This window comes from Takifugu flavidus, chromosome 19, assembly GCF_003711565.1.
Source record: "Takifugu flavidus isolate HTHZ2018 chromosome 19, ASM371156v2, whole genome shotgun sequence".
NCBI lineage: Eukaryota > Metazoa > Chordata > Actinopteri > Tetraodontiformes > Tetraodontidae > Takifugu > Takifugu flavidus.
In genome coordinates this window covers 6,917,951-6,945,700 of record NC_079538.1, presented here as the reverse complement: position 1 = coordinate 6,945,700, position 27,750 = coordinate 6,917,951, and the positions used below count along the sequence as shown (strand labels likewise).

The 27,750-nt window shown below is 43.3% G+C and overlaps 1 protein-coding gene across 2 annotated transcripts in view; it reads right to left on the bottom strand.

The window, feature by feature from the left end:
• The window catches only part of syne1a (spectrin repeat containing, nuclear envelope 1a), a 91,059-nt gene that overhangs the window by 29,227 nt on the left and 34,082 nt on the right, over nucleotides 1-27,750 (bottom strand). For both annotated transcript variants that reach the window (XM_057016973.1, XM_057016972.1), the window contains 38 exons: nucleotides 27,412-27,617; nucleotides 27,181-27,342; nucleotides 26,764-27,043; nucleotides 26,292-26,464; nucleotides 25,116-25,425; nucleotides 24,830-24,994; nucleotides 23,378-23,737; nucleotides 21,871-22,007; nucleotides 19,813-19,990; nucleotides 17,995-18,177; nucleotides 17,703-17,846; nucleotides 16,559-16,714; nucleotides 15,501-15,665; nucleotides 15,174-15,346; nucleotides 14,860-15,013; nucleotides 14,610-14,753; nucleotides 14,347-14,511; nucleotides 13,912-14,229; nucleotides 13,166-13,321; nucleotides 11,757-11,927; nucleotides 8,910-9,236; nucleotides 8,469-8,621; nucleotides 8,083-8,250; nucleotides 7,669-7,845; nucleotides 6,402-6,548; nucleotides 6,100-6,225; nucleotides 5,831-6,007; nucleotides 5,447-5,712; nucleotides 5,090-5,246; nucleotides 4,607-5,005; nucleotides 2,915-4,519; nucleotides 2,401-2,738; nucleotides 2,175-2,319; nucleotides 1,843-2,061; nucleotides 992-1,278; nucleotides 672-837; nucleotides 382-537; nucleotides 122-274 (listed from right to left, as the gene is read on the bottom strand). In XM_057016973.1, coding sequence (XP_056872953.1) covers nucleotides 122-274; nucleotides 382-537; nucleotides 672-837; nucleotides 992-1,278; nucleotides 1,843-2,061; nucleotides 2,175-2,319; nucleotides 2,401-2,738; nucleotides 2,915-4,519; nucleotides 4,607-5,005; nucleotides 5,090-5,246; nucleotides 5,447-5,712; nucleotides 5,831-6,007; nucleotides 6,100-6,225; nucleotides 6,402-6,548; nucleotides 7,669-7,845; nucleotides 8,083-8,250; nucleotides 8,469-8,621; nucleotides 8,910-9,236; nucleotides 11,757-11,927; nucleotides 13,166-13,321; nucleotides 13,912-14,229; nucleotides 14,347-14,511; nucleotides 14,610-14,753; nucleotides 14,860-15,013; nucleotides 15,174-15,346; nucleotides 15,501-15,665; nucleotides 16,559-16,714; nucleotides 17,703-17,846; nucleotides 17,995-18,177; nucleotides 19,813-19,990; nucleotides 21,871-22,007; nucleotides 23,378-23,737; nucleotides 24,830-24,994; nucleotides 25,116-25,425; nucleotides 26,292-26,464; nucleotides 26,764-27,043; nucleotides 27,181-27,342; nucleotides 27,412-27,617 — 9,066 coding nt within the window. The remainder of the gene's footprint in view (nucleotides 1-121; nucleotides 275-381; nucleotides 538-671; nucleotides 838-991; nucleotides 1,279-1,842; nucleotides 2,062-2,174; nucleotides 2,320-2,400; nucleotides 2,739-2,914; nucleotides 4,520-4,606; nucleotides 5,006-5,089; nucleotides 5,247-5,446; nucleotides 5,713-5,830; nucleotides 6,008-6,099; nucleotides 6,226-6,401; nucleotides 6,549-7,668; nucleotides 7,846-8,082; nucleotides 8,251-8,468; nucleotides 8,622-8,909; nucleotides 9,237-11,756; nucleotides 11,928-13,165; nucleotides 13,322-13,911; nucleotides 14,230-14,346; nucleotides 14,512-14,609; nucleotides 14,754-14,859; nucleotides 15,014-15,173; nucleotides 15,347-15,500; nucleotides 15,666-16,558; nucleotides 16,715-17,702; nucleotides 17,847-17,994; nucleotides 18,178-19,812; nucleotides 19,991-21,870; nucleotides 22,008-23,377; nucleotides 23,738-24,829; nucleotides 24,995-25,115; nucleotides 25,426-26,291; nucleotides 26,465-26,763; nucleotides 27,044-27,180; nucleotides 27,343-27,411; nucleotides 27,618-27,750) is intronic.

Here is a 27,750-nt window from a genome sequence, read left to right as displayed (position 1 = left end):
AGTGTTACAGGAAGAAAGCCATTTTAACTCAGACACTCATTAACCCAACATCTGCAAAATGAATAGCTGACTGAACAGGGGTTAATTGCTTGTTAATTAGTCAATCTGTCTTGTTGAATACTTTGGTCTCTTCTTTGGCCTCCTCCAGGTTGACACCCTTGGCTTGCAGTTTCAGAGCGATGGAGTTTAGTTTCGTCTCAATTTCGTGAAGTCTGGAACTGAAGTCTTCTTTGACATCTCTGGTTTGCTGCACTTCCCTTTCTCTGGCCTGAACCTAAAAGAGTTGAAAAAAACGCCATGTTTTACAACATAATCAAAAACATTAAACGTTCACATATTTTTTGAACATTAATATGTGGTTGCAGACAATAGACAAGTCACCTGGTCCTCAGCAGAGCCTAAAGCCAGAGCCACCTCGGCCAGCTGCATGCTTAATTCAGAGGGTAGAGCAGCCTGTAGATCCTGGTACTTGGACTGCTGCAGCTCCATCATGCGCTCCACGCTCTGACGCCTGCTGATGACCTCACCATGTGCAGTCTGCAACACACGCAGCATCACGTGAAAGGCTGCAATACCGGTGTCATTAGATGAGTTCTGTATTTACATTAAACTGCAATTAAGGCTTAGCTTTATGCATAACTTACGTTGGCGTACATAGCATTGTAGCCTACCTCTAGCTCCTGTAGCAGTGACTCCAGGTCTGCGGTGGGGCTCAGCAGTAAACCACGTGTGTCCTGGATCCAACCTTTGACCAAGCCTAGTTCCTTCTCAACATCCTCCCTTTCCCTCAGCTCCTGTTGTACCTGAGACCTGCTGGATCGTACCCCTAATAAAAGGCTAGACATGATATGGTGATAAAAAGAAACAACATAGTTAGTGAAATGTGTTGCCAAATAATAAACAACAATACCAACACGGCTTCTTCTCAATAAATATATGACCATTTATTTTTAAAGAATTGACTATAAACAAGGGGCTCTGAATCAGTCACCTGTCATATTGCTCCTGCATGCCTATAATCTCTTGTAAGAATGGCTTCTCCTCCAGTTTCTTCTCAATTGTTTCTTCCATCACCGCTTCCGCATCTTCAGCACTGCGGAGGCTGCGAGACTGTTGGAACAGCAGTGCCAGAATGGACTGTTCTCTCTCTACTTCCATGATGAAGGAATCATGGTACTCCAAAAGGTTCTGAAGCACCGCCCTGGTGGCAGCCTTCTCAACACTGCTGTCTGGGACACGACTGTTGAGGTCTTGTGATACTGATCGCACCTTCTCCATCTTAAAAAAAAGATTAAGAATCAACTCTTATATTCTTTTCCAGTGCATAAATATTCACAGAAAACTGTTTAATAGAGTCTTCTTTTTGATGGTGGAGGACAGAACAAACCACATACAGTGATTGCCTCATAGAATAAACCAGAACTAACAATAACAAAAATGGCTGCATATAGAACGATTAGGTCATTGCCAGTCTGAAACGGCTCCAAACTTACTCTGTATTCAGAGGTAACTGGCATTCCTAACGGACTGACCTAATTTCCCTTTTAAAGCAGCAGCGTTTCTTGGGAACTGACATGGCTCACACTTGACATACACCAAAAGGTGGGAAATGCTTCATGACACAGTGTTTTGGCAGGGAGAATCAACTGGCTCGAAGCCTAGAGTTACATCACAGCACTCGGCTGTTACTGTGCTTGACCCAAATCTGGGAGTCAGAAAAAGGCTTCAACACTAAAACACAGTGAGGTAACTGACTGTAGATGTTGTAGAGTTGTCCCTAGAAGTGGCACAGCTGACCCCCCACGTGTGCGTGTGAGGGAATTGCTAAATAAAGCCTTTTACCTTCCCAGTGAAGGTTCTCCATTCCCTCAGCGTGTCCTCCAGTGTTCTCTCCTGGGCTTGGGCCACACTACGAAGCCTGGTCCACCGTTGCCACAGTGACGACACAGAATGGCTGGTGATGGCTTTGCTGGACTCAGAGATGATTTGCTCTAACTCACTTGCATTTTCTTTCAGAGCATTTACTGGCAATTCTAGGAGATCTATGTGAGCCACCAGAGACTACAAGGGAAAAAAACAATGGGAAAAAGTCATTTCTTTAACACAGTCCTCTACCATGTGCATAGGTTAAATAAATTAATTAAACTGGGAAACTTTAGGAGCCCACAACTCACTTTGCATCTCTGAACTTTTTCCTCTGCATGCTGGAGACCCACAGCTTTAGCCGTAGTGACCGCGGCCATCTTGCTTTCAATATCTACCAGCTGGTCAACCAGTCTCTCCTTCTTGTGTTGGAAGGATGTCCATAGGGTTGCACAACTGAGGGAAAACACAAAATAGACTATGACATTGAAACTTCAATAGTGTATGTTTTACATTGTGCACTTCCTGACTACACACCTATGAAGCAGCTCTCTGTGCACATCCAGCTGCTGTTTGATTTCTGCCTTTCTCAGCTGCACTGCATCAAGCTTTTCTTTAAGTCTGCTCATCACTCCCACCTCCATGAAATCCCCCAGAAGAGGATTTAAAGACCTTTGCTCCTCTAAACCAGCTGTGAAATGTGTTTCCTGGGCTAGAACATCTTCCAAGTCTTCCACACAATCTGTCTGGTTCTCAAGCTCCACCCCTGTGCTGGCCCTCTGCAGCGCAGCTGTAGCACAGTCCAGCCATGTGTGCATGGACTGCAAAGATAAGTGGTACCTCTGGACCAGGGAGAGAGCTTGATCTGCAGCCAGCTAGAATATGCAAGAGGTGAGTTCATTAAATTTGTGTCAAAGGAATCTGAGTTAGTAAAACTATACTTTCCAGGCAAATGTGTAGAAATGTCTAAATATATATGGGTGTTTCTGTGATTTCTACTCAGTTTTACCAAAAAAACTGAATGAAATTTTGGAAGCACAAAAGCACTTACCTTCTTTTTGATAACTGCTTGTTGAACTTCAGACTGGAGTCGCTCCATGTGCTTTATTTTTTCCTCAAAGTGGGTGGGTACGGCTTGTTTTCTATTACAATATTTTTGCTTTTCTCTAGTACACAGGGCATCCCCTATCCTTATTCTAGATTTCAGTGCTTCATTAATAGCATTCAGTTTGCATATTTCCTCTTGTATTCTCCCAGTTTTAACCTCTGAAAAAGACAATGGCTCCTCTAATTCATCCCTGAGAGTCATTAGCCATTCCATCAGTTTCTCAGTCTCTTTAACAAAATCGACACTCTCCATGCTCTTAGTTTCGTTTTCTTCAACACAACATTTTACTTCCAAAGTTAAAGACTGTAAAGATTTGAGCTGCAGCGTCATTTCCTCAAATGCAGAAGGATCAAACTTCACAACAAGGCCTTTGATTTGTTGGCTACATTCCTCAGCTCGGCAGCCGACGCGATCCAGACGATCCAGAAGAGAATATAAAACTGAGATTTTATCTATTGCATCACGTTTGGTGTCCACCTTAATTCCAGCCAGTTTCTCTTTCACGGCCTTCAACTCTGAGCTAAACATTGTCAACACTTGGTTGTATTCGACTACTGCTTCTAGGCAACTGTCTAAATGTTGGATTTTGTGGCTGACCGTGCGTTTCAGTGTGTTGTGAAGGGTCACCAGTTGCTGTGTCTCTTCAGCCCTGCATTGCTGACCCCTACAAATGAACCCCTCATTTTTACCATGCAGTTGTCTCACAGCAGGACTAAAATGAAATAAACTTTTAGCAATATTTCTGTATTCATTAATAAGACAGGCAAATTCCTCCTCTCTGATACTGATAGTCTGCTTCTCCAGATTGTCAAACTGCTCCTGAAGCTCCTCCAGTGCATTCCGTGTAACACCAAAGAAAGTGCTGAACTCTTTTTGCTCTAAGATTATTTGCTGGACTCTGTCTTTCTTCTCTTTGGCTAGAGCTAAGATGGAGTTATACTGCTGAGGCAGGGCATTGAGCCTCTCATCTAGGTAACAATGATCAATCTCATTCAGCGTAGGGAGGATCTCCTGACCTATTCTTTGGACAATTAGGAGAAGGTTCTCATACTCAGAGGCTTGTTCCAGGACATGGTGGATGTTAGACAGTTCCGTTTGCAACTCAGAAGTATCATCAGTTTTGCTTAGATTGAGTTCGGGGAAGGTAATTGCATCTGCTTCCTTCAACCAATGGCATATTTTATCCAGGTCAACTTGGAAGTACTTCCTGGAGGTCAAAGCTTTCTCTAAGTCTGTCAGACGCTGGCTCGTTCTTTGGAGAGCAGTTTCAAACCCTGCCTGTAGTTGACCGAGCCTCGTCTGGGTTTCTGCTTTCTCTTTGTCGGTTGCATCTCTCACTAGTTCTCGTCCTTGAAGCCAGAGAGATGCCAGCTCTCTCCGGTAGGAACATAAACTGTTCTGAACAAAACGACAAGCAGCGACCTGTTTAGCTAGGTCCTCTGGGAGAAGTGCTATGTGGTCTTCAATCAATGCTTTCCTCTCCTGATGTTGCACCCAAGACAAAGCTTTAGCCAAGCCTTGAATAAACTGTGTCCTCTCCGTGAAGGCCTAAAGAGGAACAAAAAGTATTTTGTTGTATGTATTTTTAGATCGTATTTTGACATGCATCCAATCAAAAAAACTACAGTTGTATACCTTACTGAGGTACTTTCTCCTTTGGGCTACATCTGCCCCCAAAGCCTCCACCTCTGTCTGGGCTTGGTCGACAAGCTCCTGTAGGCCTCTTTTCTCACTCAAGCCTAATCTGGATGATGCAGACTGGGCCTCACTTATTGCATGATCGAGCTGCTGTTGGCGGGCCTCCAGTTCTACACACGCACTGAGGTGCTCAAACAAGAAGCTCTGGGCCAGGTCAGGCGGTGGGCTGGTTTTCAGTGCAGAATTAACAGTAGGTTGGTGTTCTTTTGCCCCCTCACAGGCGTCCTTCAGCTTACTTTGAATACGGGCAAGGTCCTCAAGTGTCTGTGCAGAGTTATGGATTTTCTCTTGTATCAGGGATTGAAGTTGACACCAACGTTGTTCCAAATGACCCACCTAAAATCAGTCAAAAAACTGTGAATTTGACAACTTACAATGAATGTTTGCAAAAGGCAAATCACTACAAAAATCATGTCCTACTTGTTGCTTGACTAACTCCTTGTCTAAAAGGCTAAGTCGGGGTAGAATGGCATGTTTCTGGTCTCTCAGGTCTTCCAGAGTTGTTCTTTGGCCCTCTAGGTCACTGGAAAGCTTCTTCAGAGCCTCTAGATGCTCACTTGTACTTTCTGTATCAGCCCTAGGTACACACAAGCACGAGAATGCACGATATCCTCTGTATACATGCACCCCAACATAGTACTACAACTATGATCTTGGAATTGATATAGATGGAAAAACAGCAGAAGGAATATGTTCTGTATGGAAAAGACATCTGCAAATGAAATGAACAATGTTTAAAAAGACTCCAAACATCTCACTATCGAAGAACTTTGATACCTGGCAAGGTAGTCCCATTCCCTAGAAACTTGGTGAAAGAGTTCTTCCACAGAGACAACAGCCTCCTGGAACTCTACACTCCGCTGCATATCCTCTCCCCGCTGGGCTTCCAGTTCTTCTGCCCGTTGGCTCAGGTCCCTCCAACATCTCTTCAGTCTTCTTATCTCATCCATTAGAAGACAAGCCTTCCCATCTGACAGCTTACCAAGGGCTTCACTCAAACGAGTTACCTCAGATTGTTTCTCTCTAATCTGTTGAAGGAATTCCTGCAGGAAAAATCACAGATATTGAGGCGTTGAGTTGAGTTAACCATACATTTGCTTGGTTACCTGCCATTTATTATGGGCTAAGCATTACATAAGATACAATGATAAAAACACAGACCTGTGCCCTATCCAGTAGGTTCTGAGCAATCCTGGGCTCCAGCTCTGCAGGTCCCCTGATGAGATTCTCAAGTTGCTGCTCAGTCTCTCTCAGCTGCACCTCCAGCTCTGCCTTTTGCTCCTCAATGTCCCTCCAGTTGTTTGCTAGCTCTTCACAAAGCAACATCCTCTCCTCAATCTGGACATAGAAGCCCAAAGAGGGATTTTCTTTTTTAGGTGATGGTGACCATGAACATTAAAGTGTTGAAAGGGTTATTAAAGAGAACAGACCTGCAGTCTGACGTGCTGGATGGCTGCTGCAGTCTCTCGGACCCGTGCCTCTGACAGGTCACATGTTGAACACACAAGCTGGAGGTAAGTGCTGGCCTGTTCCTGGAGAGCCCTCTCATGCTTCACCTGCCACACATACAGAATGTAAATGATCCCCAAATGATGCATATTATTGCTTATGGGTGGTGTGATCCACAGTTCAGGCGGAATATTGTAATTGTGAGAGTATTATTGTTGCTGGTCCAAAATTACACTTTTCCCTCAGATGCCTTTCTATGAGGATTGGGTAATCACTCACTAACCTGACAGAGTGCCGACTCCAAGCTGAGCGAAGGGTGCGCAGCAGGTTCTCCAGCTTCTGGGATGGAGGACAACCAGGTTTGGCACTGCTGCAATGTGTCTTGGAGACTCACATGTCTCTGCAACTCATTGTCCAGACTCTGATACACCTACAAGACAGGTACACGACAGGTACAAGACAGGACAGATGGTTTATGACACACAACTGGAGGATAACAATACACCATTCAGCTTATCTTATGGCCTAGCACTCATTTCAAACTTCTAAACATTTTCATTTCGTTATGGGTTTTCATAAAATATTGTTTTATAATGGAATGAACAAATGTGTGGATTTTATTTTTTTTAACGTAGAGCTACTTGTAGAAATATGTCGTACTCAAACTAAAGGACACATAAAACAATTAGAGGGTTATTCGTGGCCACATTCAGCAGGTGTTGAATGTGGAGGCTTTCATACCCTCCAGGGGACACCGAAACAGCAAGTTCTGATTGACAGTGTTAATATGAAAGCCTGAAAGAGGAGAGGAAGGGGGCATAAGATTGGCAAAGTGCCCAGTGTATTTGGCAAATAATTTGGCATGGCAGCACATGGCAGGCAGGATATTAGAGCTGTGTTCTGCTGGGACATAGTTGGCAGCCATTATAACGCCGAAACAGTTGTAGAGACGCCAGCAGCGTGATGGTAAAGTGTGGACGGATCATAAAACGCCAGATTGGATGTGTGAGTGCTGAAGGAGGCGGTGTCTTGGGAGGTGAGCTATGATGACAGAGAAGAAGCTGCCAAAATGACAGAGTGGGGCTGGATTAGAGGCCCCACCAGTACTACTGAATGGTGGTGTGTGACCATTTTGGCTCCTGCATGAAGAAGTGGAGTTGACAGGGGTTGTGCAGAGATTAATATGTGGAAATTGAGTTAGTGATCGCCCCCCCTCGTTTGCTGTCTGTGCATGGCTGCTGTTTAGCTCCACTTTGGCAATCTTACTGCCCTTGGCCCCTGTGGCACCATACTGGCAGTGTTAAGAGAGCGGTGTCAGAACCAGTTAGGATTAAGTGGATACTAGGGACATTTGAATATTAGCATTACTGAAATAGAAATGATAAACGCTTGTGTGTCTGTTTAATAGAGCTATTGATGCACCTTTCTGTGCATTGGTCACATTATTAATCCCACATCAACATCTTTTAGAACAATCTTCCCATTCATCCTCCATCAATATCCCTTGGTGCTCATCAGTCCCACCCGCTGTCCACTGCCTCCTCACTCACTCTCTGTGCAGTGCTGCAGATGGCGGAGTAACTGTCTCTGATGCCTTGCTGGTGAGCCTGAACTTGCTGTCTCAGCTTGCTCTGCACCCGATCACCGCATCCCTGTACCAGGTGGGCACCTCGCTCCTTTAGCCCAGCCAAGCGATCCTCAAAGCCTGCAATTTCCTCCATGATGGCCTGTGGCAACAGATGACACCAGCAAGATTAAAGGAGGCGAAAAATCAAAAATAACACATAATAGCACCCATGCATATTAAGTCTAAAAAAACAAACTGAAAAAGAAAATACAGACAGTTTATAATGGCACTTTAAGTAATTTTATGATGATCAAATGAAGTTCTGATGACTAAATTGCAACTTAACGGAGCGACAGTATATCATGTGCTATAACTGTTGTGAATATTAATTGCTCACCTTGTGGCTCGCCAGCTGTTGAGTGGCTGATTCCAGGCTCCCACACACAGTAGGATCAGGAGTCACCATCCTGCTGGACATCTGAAGAAGCCAGCGTTCCATTTCCTGGAGCTCCTTGTGGTAAGCTTCCTGTTCCTTCACCTGATCTTCCAGTGTTTCTACGTGGGACTGGAACACATCAACCAAAAAATATAAGCATGCCTGCGACAGATTATATGGTTGATGCAGAATAAAGCCTAAGCAACAACATGCAACCGTCTTCTCAAAGTCACAGTTAACAAAGTCTCACATTTTGGGATAAGTGTAGCTCATTCTTAAAATGGTATAATCCATGTTTAGGTTTATTTCTCTGTGTAGTTATTTTTATCTGAGCAGAGGAATCTCACCATGGCAACATTGCAGAGGTCAGAGTAATGTTTTTTCAGTCTGTTTGTTTTGTCTCTGACGGACGAGTAGTGGATAGAGGCTAGAAGAGTGTCTCCTTTCTCGATCACTGACTTGATCGATCCATCGTGGGACTGAACCATCAGCGAGAGAGCCTGGAAACACACACAGTGAGATTATCATCATTAATAATATTATTGATAAGAAGGTCGTATAGTGCATCGTACAGTATATTTGGACATTAAAAAGCTGTAACCAAAGTACACATGGTTTTAGAAATGCCAGGCAATCATATGCAAGGACACATGCGTCTATTCAGTCCAGTCTGGCTGATAATCAGACTTGGCCAAATGTAATAATATTAACAAATATCGTAGTCATGAGTTACAATTTATTACAAAATTATCCAAAAATTTGAAAGACAGAAAAAAGACCTAATTTACCTTATACTTAGCAAGCAGTGCTCTCCTTTGGTACAGTTCAGCCTTGGCCTCCACTGGGGTACTAAGCAAAGCTCTAGTTTCCAGGAGCCACTGGGCCTGCACTTTATACCGGTCCTGGAACTCCTTGGCGAGTAACAACATCCGCTGTAGGAAGCTGTGCTTCTGCCTCAGCCTACCAGCAAGCTCCTCCAGCTGGGCAAGACGAGTCTCCACCTCACAGCCTAAGTTCTCTGCCTCAGCCTCAGTCAGAAAGCTTGCTGCCTGTTCTGCCTGCTCCCGCAGTGATTTCAGGATGCCGTGTCCATTTTGGAGCTCAGACTGGAGGGCCTGGTTAAAGAAGCGAGCGGATACACACTTTAAATATACACATTTACAGGGTACATGTTATTACACTGGCAACACCTTTATTGTATACATATTTACACACATTTAGCAGTGATGAATGAAAAAAAAACACTGCTTTTTAGTATAAGCACACAGATCGCACTATACCCTTTATAGTGTCTATGAAGGTATGGTTAAAATCTAAAAACAGGTTCCTTTCTTCAACAACCCTGACCACTATGGCTGTAATTCAAAAGCTTTGAACCCAGTAGGAGGGTTGACACCTGCATTGTGAGACGTGGAAAAGATGTGGAGGTCATGGTGTGGAGAAACCACAGCATATAATATGAAAGGAGGACCAATTATGAGGACCCTTAACAGGCAGCCGTAGCTTTGGGGGTTTCCAGGGCAACCGCAATGCACAAACCACATACACAACCACTGCTCAGTGGGATAGTATCGTGCTTTCATCATCTGCTTGTTATTTGAGTGGAGAGGGGCTTCACATGGCAACAACTCCAAACCTCCCGCTATTACTGTTGATAATATAATGTAACATGGCCTGTATCTACGTGCACACGTACTTGGCTGCTACCTAATGTGAAGCTACAGGCATGCAATCATTCCAGCACCCTTTGTCATTCACCTATGTAATTATCTCATGATGAGACTCTCGAGAATGTGGCAGATCTGTATGGCTAACATGTGAAATTAAACAATACAGTAATTACTCTTTGGGGTGGATTTAGTTTTACACTAGGCACTACCGGTATCTCTACGTAAAATCAAAACATGGGGCCAAAGGTTAGGTTAGCACATTTTTGTTCTCTCAAGAACAAAATAATAATTCTGTTGTTTTTGGCTACATAAAAAAGAGGAGCTCATTTACAGCACTCCCTTTATGTGCTGAACTGCTCTGTGTTCTTGTACAATGACAGCCCCAATTATCCATGTGAATCATCTTGTGCCCCCACAGTACATGATGAGCCCTAGCAGTTCTGTTCATTATTTAGCATCGGTCCTCCATTATGTACCGTAATGCATCAACCGTAGCACCGTCGACCATGTTCATCAGTTACTTCAGGTGCTAATGTGGGTAGGACATGATAAAGGTGACTGTCAGCAGCAAACCTGAAGGATCAGATTATACTGACGACGGTTGGAATTTGTTTGAAGCATTCTATTTTCTACTGTTGATTAAGGTGGAAATTTAGATGTAGAAGCTAGAGAGCTAAAATTTACAATACTATATGTTCATTTTCAGACCATTCCTCACAACAAAGTCTATAACTGCATCATTATTCAGTGATTAAAAAACCCCGAAGTACGTGTGTTTCAAAGCAACCAATGGTCCTTGACTTGTCTATCGACTGCTGGTCTTTGTGTCAATGCGTAATCATCCCAGCTCATGAAAAAGCCCTGTAGCTCTCGCCACAGGAGAATGAGCAACTGATGGAGCACTTGCATGTTATTTGTACTGTCGGTGGGACACATGTGGCGACAGCATTTCTTTAGTCCCTATGCAGGGACGGAACATCGATCCCAGACAGGGATTACAGCAAAGCCCTCACCAGATGACGCACTGTAAATAGCTATGTGTGAATAAGTTGTTTTCTGGGGGGGGGTTGTGAGGAAGACAAAGAAAAATGAGACTCAGTGATACGTAAACAGATGCAGCGGAACAGAAAGTAAGTGTATTGCAGGGTTTCAGAGTTTGCTGCAGCTCGTTAGCGCTGCGTTTCGGGTGGGCTCTGTTCGACAAATAAGTGTGAGCGAGAAGCGGAGAGACACAGAGCGGGAAAGAGAGAGCGAGATGGGGTTTGGGAGGCTGTGAGGGCACTGCATCGATTACAGCATCTGTGCCGGCAGGCTCCTCACATCGGTGCTTCCTCATCCTCTGCTTCACAGTGGGAGGTCCCCCCGTTACTACGCTTCCTAAAAGGCAGCACCCACTTTATCCTCCTAAATCACCAATCGATACACACACTCCCAACGTTGTACACACTTAAAATGAAGTATGCCAGGCAAGGATGGCGATGTGGTGAAGAAGATTTTTATCTTGAGAACGCTACATAAAGTGGGGGCATTTTGAGAAAGTGCATGAAAAGACAGCAGCAGCGGAGTGGATTTCTTCCCTTATCTTATTTTGGCGTGTAGCATCTTCTCAAAGAAAGTGCATGAAAATCTTCAATTGTATTTAATTGAAGACTTGATCTGATTAGCCGCTAACATGTGGTTCTTGACGGAAAAGTGATTGCTAAGACAATTTTACAAGCTCTGATGTTAGACTGATTTCAATTTGTGCTCCGATTCTCTACTTTAAACTGATGTATTGCTAACTCATCAAATTGCCAAAGTAATACTAAACATCTGCGCTGATGTAGTGCAGGCTGTTCAGGGATAAGGATGAGGTGCCGCACTGCAGATGGAATCTAAGTGCATTACTGGTGAGCAGAGCTTGAGACCGAGGCAGGAAAAATAAAGAAATCATCTAATCAGGTGAGGAAATACCAGTAAATGTACCTCGAGTTTCTTCATCATTCTCTCTATGGCAACACGGTCCTGGGGTTCCGAACCGTCAGTTACCTCCGCAAAACCTTTCTGAGTTGAACTGATCCACTCGGTGAAGGTACTGCAAATGTTGTCAGCATCTTCAATGCTCTTCAGTTCCTCCTGCAGCTGTTTGATGGAGCCCTAAAAATGGGTGAACGAGAAGTCGGAAATGTTGCTGGAAACATCTGTTTCACATAGATGATCACTATAAAACAACAGTGACAAAAAATAAAGCCCAAGCCAAAAGCATTTATTAATTTGTGCTTTTTTAATATTGAGTCAGGCCATCAGCCATCCCTCCACCTCTTTCTCTGCATCACGCACACCTGCTCAATGTCAAAAGCCTTGTTATAAGGTGGTGAGAGGTTTTATTTTTTGACGCATTATCCACTTGACTGAGATTTTGCTTCAATAACACCATGAGGATGGAGGTTTTCTTCCAGGTTTGACACATTCACTCTGCTTGCAAATCCCGCAGTGAGAGGCTCCAATTAGCTGAGAGTGCTGAGTGCACACCTTTGCTGCGAATAGACAGCGGTAACAGCTATCCACCTTCAGCCCGCATGGCCCCCACTTCACACAGAATAATTACAGGCATCTGTGGCTCGAGAGGGATCTCACAAGTCTACATGCATCGGCATGACTGGATGTATATCCACACTTGAGTCCATTTTAAGAGAGGAAGGTGTGGGGTGTGGGCTTTTTTGATAGACAAAGAAATGACTTGAGGGATGTGCACACTCGCAGACACACACGCGTGCACACACACTGTAAAACTGCTCAGATGTGTTACTGAAGGTGTAAAAATCAATGCTGTACAGCCAAAGCTCTTCCACTGCTGTTACTGGGTGTGAGATTGCCTTCTGCAGCATTTAATTACAGTCTTAGCTGAAGCCGGTCTCACAGGCCTTACTACCAGAAACTAGTTCAGAGTGATAAGTGGCAGTAAAGAAAAGTCCAAAAAGCATAACTGTGTGTGTAAGGTCCACTGGTGCAGAAACCCCAGGGGCCATTCATTCAACATTTTTAAGCATTATTGAGAACCACCCCTAATAATCCTATTTGACAGTGTCACCATTCAAACAATCTTTAACCATATATTTTACTACTGGCACATCTTGAACCAGAAAAAGACGATATTTTCTCTCTCAGCAGGTGGTGAGTTTGGCTCCACATTATACAGCTTCCAGTATGTCTTTAAATGATATATTTAATCAAATTTCATCTTGGGTACCATCTCAAAAGTCCATATCGTCCAAAGACGACACAACAGCATTTAAAATGACCACTTTCAGCTTTAAAAATTGGCTGGATCCTTGCTTAGTGTGATTTTAATATAGATGATAGATACATAAATTTTGTACAAGTCTGAGCCTCACCTGTATGTTGAGGAGCAGGGAGTGGTATTGGGCAATTAGCTGGGTGGCGGTAACGCTAATGTGGCTACTGATGCAAGTTTCTTCTAGAGCTTCCTGAGTTAGAGAGGACAGCCCATCAACTTCAACCTGGCGTGAAAGAACTACCTCAAGACACCCCTGAGGAGAAGAACATCATATAAAAAATTAGGTAATTACGGTCATATGTTTGTACTTTAACGCAGGCAAATACACAAGGTCTTTGTAGCTTCAGTTTGTTTTGATAAATAGCCACAGTGCTGGAATGTGTGTACATTTATGTCCGCGTTTACTGACATTGTCCGACATCCTGAAAGTAACAGGAAGTGTCCGAAGGGAGGAGACCCAGAGGGAAATATTCTGTCTGTTGTTTTCTCTATAAATGCCTGGATGGTATGAACAAATGAAAACTGATGCCCCAGACAGCAGAAAAATCCTTAAAAATCCTTCTGAGGCTTAACTGCTGAAGAGATTCCTGAATGTTTCATAAACTGAACTAATCTGATTTAATTTTCAGAGGAGCAATCTTAAGTGAAAAGGAACTTTTTTAAATCATACAAAGCCCTCAGAAACAATGTTTTCAACTCTTTGCTTATTACCATGAGTTTCTGTTTGTCCTACAGTGCAGACAAGTGTTTTTCTTCTGTACTAATAAAAAAAAAAACCTGTACATGAAATATTATGCCACACATGAAGGTTATGAAACAACTTTATGTTATTGTTATTCTGACCTGGAGTTTTTTCAGCTGAGTGTCCTTCGTCAGTTTGTCCGATCTGCGGTTTTGTCTGACATTTGCTGCTTTCTCCATCTCCTCCAGCCACTGGGCCAGGATTAGAAACCTTTGGCCCATCTGCTTCAGCCTTCCCAGTGTGGAACTGAGATGAGAATGGGTCTCTTCCAGATGGCCCTGGTAGGCTCCCCATTCACGCTGAGCAGTGTCTAACGCTCGATCTTCGATCTGAGGTACCCCCCATGGGATTACTTTCTCTCTGCTGGTTAGCACAGAGGAGAGCAGAGACTGTCCATTTGAGCAACGGTCCTGTAGAAGCTGTATGGGACAACAGAATTGAGAAGAACAGCCATTTAAACAGGCAGCCTGCTGTTATAGTTCTATATCACCCATTTATGGCAAACACACCATACACAAACCACACAGTACTGATACCTGGAGTTGTTCTAGTGTCTTCTCTAGTGTCTCCACATTTCCATCAGGGTGGGAAATGGAGGCCAGGGTAGCCTGCTCCTGCTCCAGCCACTCTTCAAACACATGCAAGGCCCTTTGATACTCCTGGTGCACCAACACCAACCCTTTGGCTTTACTGAGTGCATTCTAGAAAAGTTAACAATGTTACAGCGATGTTACATTCAAAGACAGGCTGTGTAAATGGACAATGTAACAGGAGTGGATAGTAGAAAATTGCTGTCAACCTTGGCCTGATCTTTAAGGGTGTTGTATCTGCACTGTAATTGCTGCACCTCCTGCTGGGTGGTGCAGGGTTCTGTCATATTTGACCCCTTTGTAGCAATGGTTTCCAGAGGGCTGCTGTGATTCAGCACTTCTTCATAGAGAAGCTAAAAAGCAAACAAAACCAAATGTAGACACTCAGAACAGAAATAATATGCGTAACGCTACGCCTCTGAATTTTTATGGCACATGATTAGACAGGGAATTTAATACCTTGGTCTTTCCGAGGTTAGCGGTCTTGTCCCTCATCTCCGAGAACTGTCTGTCTGAGCAGCTCAGTGTCTCCTCCACCCGATCCATCCATAGCACAAACTGACTCACGTCCTCCTGGTAGCTGGTCCATCGTGACAACGCACCCTCCAGTTGGCTGTTAAACCGACAGAACAATGTGAGCACATGGGGAACACGCGTGTCATAACACAGCATTTATCAGGTAAATACACTCAATTCAGTTCTCTCTATAGCCCTCAACACAAACGACTGGCTGCCCCATTCATCAACTAATTGACAGACTGCTTGACGGGCACCTTTTACAGCGGATACAAGAAGAAAGCAGCGAGTCCCATGAGTCCTTGAGGTCCTGGATCTGTTTGCGGATCACTGGGACACCTTCAGCTGAAGTGTTCCTCTGTACTGCTTCTCCTCGTGTCAGAAGCATCTTTAATTGAATCTCCCTTTCCTGGCGTGCAGCCAGCAAGGCCTGCACACAAAGAACAAATGTAAAAATATCTCAAGTCTAAAATAGCATGATTCTTATTCACACTACCGAGGAATGCAAAACATTGTAATATTCACTTAAATCACAGCTGAGGTTTATTCTTAAAGGGATCTGGTCCGATCATTTCCTTTCTTACTTCCAGCTGTAACATCCGGTCTTCTAAAGTGCTCTTGTCAATGGTGGAGGAGACGCAGGTGTTAAGGACCCTCTGAGCTTCACATAACCAATCCTGGAGCTCCTTAAGGCCTTGAGAGAAGAGCTGGTGTTCTCCCACGATACGTTCAATCCTGGAGGCCTTGTCCTTAAGAAACCAGAGCAAAGAACAATAAACACTTCATTTTTTATATGCTCCTGCAAGACAGCGTTACACTACATTGATGGTTTCCAATGCACCATGTCGTTGTACTTGCAATTTTAAGACCCATTTGCTTCCTGCGCACATCACGCGACAATATTTGCACTCATCATTTAGACACCTTAAGAGTCTGAGTAACCGTAACGTGGATAAAAGCAGAGGAGCAATAATAATCTACAAGTGTCAGCTCTAAATGATTTCATTCCTGTTTCCATGTCTGGCAAGGCAGGAGATCTAAAAATAGCTCCTCACTAGCTAGCTGGCAAAGCAAATAATCATCATTCATCATTGTTGGGGCACTTTGATTTTCCCGAGGAAAAGGAGCAGCGTTTCGGGTTCAGTGACTTTTTTTTTTTTTTTAATACTACATCAAATTAATCAAAAGTGTGATCAATCTAATGAGACCATCGGAAAGGTCAACTTCTTGTGCACTCACACATATCTGACATTTCAGAAGTGCCTCATTGAATCAAAGGTAAGCTTTCGCCCTTGGACTATTATATGGCAAATAGACTCAAAAAGCAAGGACCTTTTGAAATTTGGACAAATTACCATGCTGAGGGAACTGATTGTAGACACTGTGCCTTTCAAAGGTGCGGTATTATTCTCAAGCAGGAAACATGACAGCTGTGCTACTGGCGAATATTGCATGACATGTGAACAACACGGCAGGAGTGAACAACGTGGCAGGACAAAGGGTTCTGAAGTGTTTACGTGAAACTGGGAATGCAATCAAGTGAGACAAATTTTAGGACGTTGCAGTATTTCACAGGCAGAAACACAGTAGAAATTAGGCGGACCAGGATTGCGGCTGCGCTACGGGATGGAAAAAGTATTACCTTGGTTAAGTTGCTGAGGGCTAAGTACTGTGCAGACAGTTGTGATACACGGTGGACGAAGCCCTTGCCGGCTGCTTGTCCCTCCCAGAGATGATGAGCTTTTTCCCTTAGTCTGCCCAGTTCTGCCTCCCGACTAGCCACTTCCTCCAGTACACACTGGACCAGTACCAAGCAGGTGGAGGATGAATGTGGAGGTAAGAATGATAAGGCAACAGGGAGCGGGCGAGCAAATGATTGAAGGAAAATGATTGGAGAGGTCGTGTGAAAGTGCAGCCAGAAAAAGGAAAATGAGAAGGGCATGGAGGAGAAACACACAGGTGGGTTAATGTGTTACAGGACAGATGAGTTAACTGGAGAACATTCAAATACAAGACACGGCTAAAGAACATCGTAAAATACAACTCCAGCAGTATTTCCCTTGATGTTCTTATTTTAACAAAGAACACTTATTCACTAAGACAAAAGATCCCTGATAAAATCCTTGCAGGGGTGGGGGTGGGGGGTTGTGCTACATGTGAAAAGGCAAAGAGGATTTTGCCAACACAGGTTCAGACACTGAAGCCTGCATGGATTGTATTATTCTTCAGGTGCTGAGGGAGGAAATCTAATTGCTTGCAGGGCCAGACAAAGGCGAAATGTAGAAGTGCCGGAGTAAATACAAAAATAGCAACAACGATAGGAGCACAGCTTTGAGATGGGTTTGATATGTTTTTCCTCTCCTGCCTGTTTTATCTTTTTAACGTCTCGTCCCTCTTTTCTTTTTTTTGTCTTCGCAGACGAGATAGAGGCTGTTATCACATCCTGGTCTTTTAGCAACCCAGCATTTTAGCTGTGACAGAAGAATTAATTAGATTTCTGGATTTTTTTTTTCTTCTTCTGACTATTGTGTTAAGGCGTTGCCCAGTTTTGATCCAGTGCTGATCGACAAATGTAATTAGGTCCACCTATTTTTCCAGCCAATCTGAGATTGTTCCTTATCTGATGCAGAGCTCTGACTATTTAATTTCATTGGGACACCTATTCATTTTCATGCAATGGTGAAATAGTAACACGCTGTTAGTTTACAGTTGTGAGATATCGCATGATGCATAGCAGTGACATTGAAACAATTGGGATTGGTCTAAAACTTTGGGTTTAATCATACCTGCAGTTTGTTGAGCTCTTGTTTCTTGGCTGGAAGGTCGTGCAGTCGCACACTGCTCTCCTGAACTCTGACCTCTGTAGTGTTCAGCCACTCTTGCAGAGGCTCAGCACTGGCCTCAAACTCTGTCATCTGGGACTGTAGGTTCTGTAATAAAAAAAACCCAACAAAAACATCAATGGAATTGTCAGATACATCCCATTTCCTCAATATAGACAGAATCCATTACGGTAAATATCTCAATATTAAAGTCTAAGAGAGAAGCATCCGCAGAGAGAACCAAATGTGAGCCAACCTTGAGTGCATCCTCCCGCATCTGCAAGTTATTCATCAGGCTCTTCCAGTCTTCCCTGGCATTTGTCACCTTGGCCTTGATTCCCTCCACTCTGTCTTTGGACACCACAAGGATCAGCAATTCCCCACTGGCTCTCACTGTACTCAGCCTGGCCTGGCCATGCTCCCTGTCACTCAAGAACTCCTGTGGGGATACACAGACAAAGGATCCATTTACTATTCTACACACAAACAAAGGCAAGGAGTGAAAAAGCAAAATAAATGGAAAGAATCCATCAATGCACAACTTAATTTCATATTTTGCGTGCGTTGTAACGGCGGATGGCTCTCTGATGTACATTAAATGGCAGTTCTCTGCGTGTTTTTGTGGAGGGTCCAAGTTTCTTTTTATTATAATGTTTAAGGTATTTAAAGTAATTGTTGATTGTAAATGCACAGAGAGGAGGTGTCTGACCAAAGCAGATTAATGAAGAAATGGGAGAGAAGCATTTTGTCTTGGTTTCTTCATGACACGCACACACACAGGCACACACACACACACACACACACACACACACACACACCTTCTCCAGACATGAAGCGATGACAGTAACACAGCAGGCAGGGCTCCACCATCTGTGCATTCAGCGCATCTCTTACACACACTGCAGCTTTACCCTCCTTGTGCACACAGTATACACTCGCGCAGAGTTTGGTGCAGTACACACACACCCACATACACACAGTCTGTCTTTTCATGCCTTTTATCATGAATCTTTTTATTTTACGTCTCTTTTCTCTCCCACTCCGTACCATCCTTTCCCTGCTGATGTAACCGTATACCACCAATTAAGTGTAACACAATGGCTTTCGCCCCACCCCTGTTCTCTGTGTCCCTCCTGGAGGTCAGCCATGTGGAAACATTGTTCCACATTTCTCACCCAGTCAATATTTAATAAAACATGACGGGCTCTATACTGCTCTTCACTTTCCGGCATGTTTTTATAGAAAGATTGTTGACTCTCCTTTCAGGTTAAACTGTCATTATTTCTATTTGAACCCAGCAATCCTGATGATTCCTTAGTAGAGGAAACACAATGGTGGATACGTCCAGAAGAGAGGGTGGCAATTAACCGCCTGGTTCAGGGATGTGGGTGTCTGGGTTGTCTGAATTACCCAACAAGCACCTGACACTTGGTCAGGGCCTGTGGTGTTGTAGAAATGCTGCCACACAGTTACGCCCGCTGGCTTCTTCACCTGCCAGAGGACGCTTTTTAAACATAGACGCAGGAATATTTTGAAGAGCATGACGCAGAGACCCCACTGTGATGCTCTGTGCTGATTTGCTTACATGGGTTATGGCAGACCGTCATGCCCAACAGAGGATACACAATAGTGAGCATGTCGATATAGACGTGCTCCTGTGCAATCATCAGCTGAAAGTGAATTGATTCTTCAATAATTATAAAGTTTTGCATTGAATTTCTAGTGGCCTCAATGAATTGCACCAACAACTGTTATTTACTCTAAAATAACCCCTGCTGTAATATACCAAAGATATTAACAAGATTCTCCTCAAAAGACTAAACTAAAGTAATATTCTGTGCAGTTCAGGCAATACCTCTGTATGTTGCTTAATAATCCCAAAAATATGAATCAGTCAAAATTGTTCTCTGGTTCTTTCTGGTGCTGTTTCTGTCCTGGGATAACTGCCTGGTGTGCAAATGACAGGCAATATTACAAGCAGTAATAAAGGCGTTGGGCTGGAATTTGCATATGTTATCAAAAAACGTGCCATCTCAAACTCCCATGACAAAAAGAAAAAATAATAATCTTTTACCTGGATCCTCTGCAGAGCGTTTGAGGCCTCTGCTACATTTTGTGGCACGTCGAAGCATTTGGCAGTGCTGATTTTGGCATTGACCAACCACTGCTGGAAATCTCTCAGGGCTGCGCGGAACCTCTGCTCCAACAAACGCTCCTTATTCTGACACTCCCGGGATGCCCGAAGGCTGAGACTGCAGAAACAGAGATGTTACAGGAGATAAATGAAGACAGAAATACTTGAGCAGCTACAGCATACACCATCCTCACATTATGGATGAGAAAAGCCAAAGAATGACATGATAAATGGGCAGGTGGACGCATGGCAAAATGGGTGAAGTGGAAGGAATGAGTGGGGGATGGTGGGAAGGGCTGCCGCGTGGGTTGGGGGCTGAGTGGCAACATATGAGTGGGGGGCAAGAGTTCACAGGGGTGGCAAATTGAAGGGAAGGAGCAATGACAGATTGAAGAGCTAAAAAAGGGAATATGGATAATTCAGCCTGCAAAGGGTGGCTACAATTTAAAATTCTTAACTAAATTATTGTATATACAGAAAATAAAGCAAATTTCTAGATGACAAACATTATTGTATATTATCTTAGAAGTCAACTATTGTGAGATTATCTTCACTTTCGACAATATCCATGCTTGGTAAAGTCAGGCACAGACGAGAGGGTACAGATATGTCAGCTTCAGCAAATGTTAATGAATGTTGGTAGTGGCGGTAAATATGATGAGGAGGAGAACGTCCTTGGGTTTTATTCAGACAGATTCCCACTGTCTTTGGCCAGATGGTCAAGGTTAAATGCGGGAGAATGTGAGAACCGGTGACAGCGAGAAAACAATGTGTGCTCTTGTTTAAATGAGGGTTAATGGCTGAAGAGGGAGTTGACAAAAGGGGAAAAACGCAAATTACCTTCTACTGACATGGTCACACGTGTGTGTGAATATATTAAACGTGAGGATTAACGATGCCACAAGGGTGATGAAAAATAACTCGGGCAAGAGAAGCATTTTTTCTGCTGTGACAGAGAAAGAGTGCTGCACAGAGGACGGGGGCCTACAGGCCTATTCACAACAAACGCGGTAAAACGCAGGGTAGGGCGCAGCCTGGTGCAGCCCCAACAGGGGCGCCTGCCGCTCTCTGCGTGGTGGTTCCACATACACAATGAATGGGGGCGCAGTTCTGCGCTTGCCACGTTCAGTGTGAATAGACCTTTAGTCTCCAGTGCTGTGACTCTGTTGTAACACTGTTCTTTCCAGGGTTCTAAAGGTAAAACGGGAACACATGTGAAAATCTATTGGTAGCCTGAAAAATAACTTTTCCCCCCACTCAGTAGCCTTAGCTATTTATCTGCACTATCCCAACATTCTGTCAGTTACTCATATTTATACTAGCTCACACTGACTAGGTCAAAATTACAGTTATTTCTGGTAAAAACCTTAATTTCTATGCATGTACAGTTGACCATATTCTACATTTGAACTGGCACGCTTTTGTATACACTATTTTATTTTATTGAAAAAGTGATGTCTGCACAAATAAGCACCTAATTGACAGCTATTTTCAACAATTTAATTGCACTTCATGACCCTCAAAACATAGAAACTGTAACTCTGGATTATATGAAAGCTAACAAGAAATTTAAAAAAAACAGTAAACAGACAGTGGCGATGGGGATCCAGTTAAATGTTGCATAGCAACTGGTGGCTGAGGTGCTCCTTGTCATGTACGCTTTCTTCTGACACACACATACACACCTTTTTATATACTATATACATATACATACACACACTATAATAGTAATAGTAATATATATATATCATACAGTATTAAAAATAAGAATAAATCTGTTAAAGATATTTGGACCTAATTCATTTTTCAACAAAATACAACAAATAAATGATGGCATGGTTGCTTAATTATTCAACTGAGCAAAAAATTCGAGAATAAAACCTACTGATCATGACAGAAATCTGCCAATTCCAATGACATCAATGATGTTATTTATATTATATAATATTGAAGCGTTTTATCAGCGTACTCCGCTTGTTAAAGTAGACAGACTCTCACCTGTTGTGCTGTTTGATGAGCGCAGTAACCTTCTCCGATTGTGGACTCACATCTCTGGAAAATTGCACCAGGTTGTTCAGTTGGCCTTTCAACTTCTCCGCCATCGGCTCGGCGCTGTGCAAGCCCTCCAGAATGTCCTAAACAACACAAAATAGAAACCAGCTGGCTCAAAGTGTGCCTCTGAGCAGGACAGCGGAGCGTCACATAGATAAGGATGACACCATCAGAAACTGCACTGGCATTATAATTCACACCATGGCTCGGTCATTTCTGCCCAACAGACACGCTGTCTTAAACACACACGAACACACACACACACACACACACACACACTACTCACAGTAAAGCCTGTACAATAGCATGCCTGTTCCTCATGGAGTATGTCAGGAAGGCGATGTGGATACTGTTTTCCCGCTCTTCTCCGTGTGCTTCATACTCTGGACTCAAACTCATGCAACCCTGCCCCATTAAATATGTACTAGCCTTTTCTCTCTGACTCTCACCCACTCACTCTGACATATTACCAATAAACGCTCCTCCCTCTCTCCCTGCTTGCACAGACCCGCTGCTCTCTTCTCCCCTCCCAGCCTTCTACTACTTTCTCTTCCCTCCTCTCTGCTCTCGCTCTGTCCCTCCTCCCACTCCTTGCAGACGGTCCCTCTCACAGATTTTTCCTCCCTCTCACTCTCTCACGCTCTCTCCCAGTGGAATTCAGCTGTCAGCCCTCACAGATGCAGCACCGGTTCAAACGAGCGCTCAAACGACCATGTAACGAAAACAACACAGGAGAAGGGAAACAGGCTGGAGGAGGAGAGGGAAAAGCGGAACAGAAATGAGACTCCTCCTCTTTTATTCCTAGCCCAAGAAATATTTTTAAAAAAAGCCTCAGAAACGCATGGGTAAAGAAGCCCGGGAAAAATATATCCTTGTCCATGCAAGGACTGTGCAGGGAAGCTGTCAAGCCATAAACATCCTGTTGAGGTCAGAAACCTACAGCAGCTGACAAAGACACCATTTCAGTTCAGGCAAGTCAAGTAAAGACAGGGGAGAGCGAAGGAGATGGGAGATGTTTGCAGGGAAGAGATTGTGGAAAATAATGGAAATCAAACAAAAGACTGAGGGGTAGAGGGGACAGAAGGGGAAGACAGAATGAGAAAACAAGAGAAACTGATGGGATTGTAGCTGTCACTGCTTTGTCATTCCAGTAAAGCTGATTTAGAAACTAATCGGTTTTAAGGATTTACAAATATAATGGATAATTACTGACAGAAAAGGCATAGCTAAATGCAGAGGATGTATCTGTGTGTGTACCACAGATTAACTACTGTCTGGTTTTTTTTACACATCACTGTTAGTCGACTCAAAATCCAGCTGAATTGAAGTTTTATTTTTTTTTTTTTTTAAAAATTAAACCAACTATGGTGGGTTGATGAGCAGCAACTGTATTAGACACTGACTTTAAAAAAAAAGAAAGTATTTATTCATTCAAAATTTCACGCTATTATACCTTAGCCAGCTGCCATCCCTTGACTGCTTCCTCGCCATTACTCCAACCTTCAGCTTTAATCAACTCCTGGCTCCACCATTTCAGCCGTCCCTCCAGTTCTTTTAGCTCGTCCTCCAGTTGCACAGTCAGGCGTTTATATTCTTCTTCTGATGTCTCAGCAGCAGCCAGGGCCACCTCAAGACCATCTCTGGCCCTGAGGGCTGCCCCCTCCCACTGCTCCAGAGCCTGGGATAGCGCCCCCAGTTGCCGGTCAATGGCTTCGCAGCCACCAGCTGCAGTGTGTTCTGCTGTGGAGGCTGCGCTCTTACGCACCCGGCTGAAACGCTCTCGACCCTCCAGTAGCCGACTCTCCACGCACTCCTGAAATGATACGTGGGGGGGAAGGTAAAGTTGCTACAGAGACTGTGGGTGAGGAAACCACAACCTCTTCACAGGCTAATCTATTTAAGGCTGATTGCTGCTTGATTTTAAAGCTAAAATTTTCTCTGTCTTCATTGCACAATCAATACAGATGTCCCTTTATCTTTGAATGATCTCAGGAGGACACATTTTGTCCTCCATGTTTATTCCTGTAACCCTCCATCTCTCACCTTATGTAGAAAAGCACAAGCAAACACTTGAAATGTGCTGAGATATCAGTGAAATGAGAGAAAAAAAGGCATCTGGATCTTTTATTGTCTGTGAGTAGGAAATGAACATTAACCTTGAGTCCACAAAAGGGAAATGGAAGTGGTGAAATAAGCTTGCGTACACAACAAATAATAGCTCTTCAAATGCCCGTTCAAGTGATAATTGGGATCCAAGAGTGAAACCTGAATTTAAATCACTCAACACGCTCTCTCTGCGTTATAAGTGCAGATTTACTGAACAAAACATAAATATGCTTCCCACTGTCTGATCTGTTTTCCACTGTAAACAAATCATTAAAATTTTACTGGCGCAATAGCAATATTGGGTCATTATACAGCAACACAGTAAGATCCTAATCAAGCTTGTTTTGCTTCACTGCAGGTGTTTATAATATGCTCTGAAAATTCAGCCATCACTTATTTTAGGAACAGACAACGCATAACACTTTCACCCCAAAAGTTTTCCAAATGACGTGTAAAGTCACCTTGTTTTACAGTAATTACACCTTGGCAATGAAATCATACCTATGCTTCAAAAAGAAGGAAGTCAAGGAAAAGAATGAAAACAAGCATGAATAATTTAAATTTTTCCATTTAAGTTGTTATAGACTGAGGATTCTAGAATTGTGTAAATGAGCATGTGTGGACATGTCTGATTAAAAGTTAACAGGCAGAATTGATATTCAACTCATGACATAATTGCAAAAGCAATCAAATAATGGAGCAACGATTGTATATCTTATTATCCAATCATCAAATCCTGACAAAAGTGAAGATAATAAGAGCAAAGGAAGCTTTTTTGAAGGTTGACATCCTGCCTTACCCTCACTTCTGTCAGCTTTTTTCTGACGGAGATAGAATCTCCGGATGCGTCAGACCAGGACTGGAGCTCCTCTCCCGCAGTCATCAGCCAGTCAGTGAGTTCCTTTACGGCCTCCAGGTACTGCTGGTGTTCCAACACCACAGCCTGTGCTAAATGAACCCGTTCCTGAAGAAGCAAAATTAAGAAAGAAGCAATCCACTTATTCAGTAAATTGCAACCATAAAATGAAGTGATGCTGCCGTACTGAAATGTTTCTTATTAAAGAAAATGTGTTTTCACATCATACCTCCACCATGGATGTCAGGTTATCGAACTGCACCTGCAGCTGGGAGCGTGCACCCTGGTTAAAACTCGTATCGCCCGTTTTTTTGAACAATTCTCTGGCCTTTTCTTCCAAACTCGACAATGGCACTTGGTGGTCCTCCAGGTCGCTCAGCAGGGCGCGGAGTCTCTCTAACTGGGATGCCTTTTCCCTTGGCCCTGGCTGGGGAGTGAGGGGAGTGCGCACCTCCCTCCCTACAGCCTCCATCCAGCATCTCAGCTGGGCGGCGCTGTGCAGGAATGAACCCCACTGGGAGACCGTCCACTCCAAACGACTGCAGGAAGGTTAGAAAAAGGAAACGATACATTTATTTTACAATATACATATGATAATCTGGCACATGATATGTTGCCTATAAAATGCATAATAAACACACATATTACAGCTCAAAAAATGCCGGAACTATTGTCTGTAACAAAAAATGAAATGTGAAATGTAATGCAGAGACAGACAGGAGATAATGCATATTGATGCACATTATACATTTCAATGATTTAGTCAATGAACATTATTGATCTGTAATAATTGTCTAAATGCCTTTATCTTCTTTAATTGGGGTCTTCAAACACACTGAAAAAAATAAACATCCACAGTTCTGCTCACCACCTGCCAACACGCTCACAAGCACACTCCGTTTCACCTGCACCCCCCTCCCCATCTTCCCCTTTAAAACCTAAATACCTCATGGGCAACCCACTGTTTGCCATCCACCACTTAGTCCCCTAAGAGATCTTTTTTTTGGGGGGGTAAGGGGCGTAATTGCTCGATTAAGCACACGCACACACACACACACACACACACACACACACACACACACACACACACACACACACACACACACACACACACTCCAACTGCAGTTGCAAAATGAGACAAATACTTCTCATTAGGCCATTTAACCTAATGGAAATTGATGGCATTATGGAATCAATTTATCATGGTGACTCTTACCTGTGCCAACAAAAGGAACAATTTCTCAAAAAGGAATGGCAGGTATTCAAAATAAAATGTATTAACAAGACCGTTAGGTTTAATTGGATGTGTTCAGTTTTATGTTTGTCACATTGATGATAAAATTGTTACAGAACGTTAGCAACAGACTAGGATTATATCAAATATAATAGAACAAGGTGAGTCTACCTATGGCAGCTCATGGCAGCTACCAGCAGTGTGGCCCATGCATCGTCTACTTCTTGTAGCTGAGAGCGCACTACTTCCTGGCCAGTTGCTCCATAGCTCCGCAGGGCTAATTCACCCTTACCCATCACCATATTCAGTTTGACCTCTCCCTCCCCCTTCAAAAGCAGGATGTCCTGTGCAAACAGAACAGGATTACAACAAAATCTATTTTTAAACGGTTAAAATAGTTTGCTCCCTCAAGTAAAGAGCCCCATCTTGTGTTCACTACAGGGACAATAGTTGAATTAAAGCATACAGGGACAAAAAATCCTAAAAGCTTGAGACTCAAGCCAATGATGAATTAAATATATGTATATTAGCAAATACATTTCCAAATATGAATAAAAAACAAATAATCACTGCATAGTCCATATCATGCAAACATATCGTGTAAACACAATAAATGTGGTACATTCCAAAGCCATCTTTTCACCTGAACAGTCTCCAGTCTCTGCTCTAACTGCTCTTTGGTCCCCATTGTGCTGTCCACCGTTCCAAGCCTCTCCTGGATCTCTTCTAGCCATGACCAAAACCCTTGGAGGGTCTCTCCAAGGGCTTGGCTCTCTTGGCATATGTAAAGTCTCTCTCTTGCTGTTTTCAGCAAGGCCTGGTGCTCCAGCTGAAGTTGGCTTGTTACTTTGACCTCTTCTCCTGACCCCCTGCCTCCTTCAGACAGAGACTGGGCCTCTTGGCAGATACCCTCAATTGAGCGCCTTATGGGGAAAAAAGGGAAAATCATACATATATCTATATATATACTATTGATTGAATTTTCTACATTTGAATTTAGAATATCTTGCTTTTCTTTCTATCACACATATATTTATATCATATTCCAAAATAAACAAACCTTTTATCAAGCAGTTCCTTATGAAGGTTTTCTAGCCTCTCCAGCTGTTCTGCTGCATCTGAAGCTCCTTGCTGGCTCTCAGCTCCAAGACTCTGTTCTTTCCTGAGACTGAGCTCCGTCTGGTGTAGCCAGTTTCTAATATCCTCCACACAACCATTTAAACTTGGAAAGAGAGGGAAGGTTTCATTCACTCATTTAGATGCACATATGGCAAAAAGAAGAAGAACTTACTTTTTCAGAAGGTCAATACTCTCATTTAACTCCCGCTGGTTCTGAGAACAGCTGTGCAGAAAGTTCTCCCACTCTCTCTGACATGAAGACAGATGATCCTGAATTTGTGGTACTGAAGCTTTGGGCAAGTGGAGCTGGAGCTTTTTGGCTTCCTCACAGAGCAGAGAGAGACGTTCCTCGCCTTCTGATGTCTCCTCCACCGACATCTTGGTTGTAGGAGTAAGACAATATTAATAAAAACTTAGAGGTTTACCTACCACAATCAATCCTTCAACAATGTTATTGACAATTTTTAAAATGTCCATTTTGAAACACAGAATAAAAACATAATATGTAGTA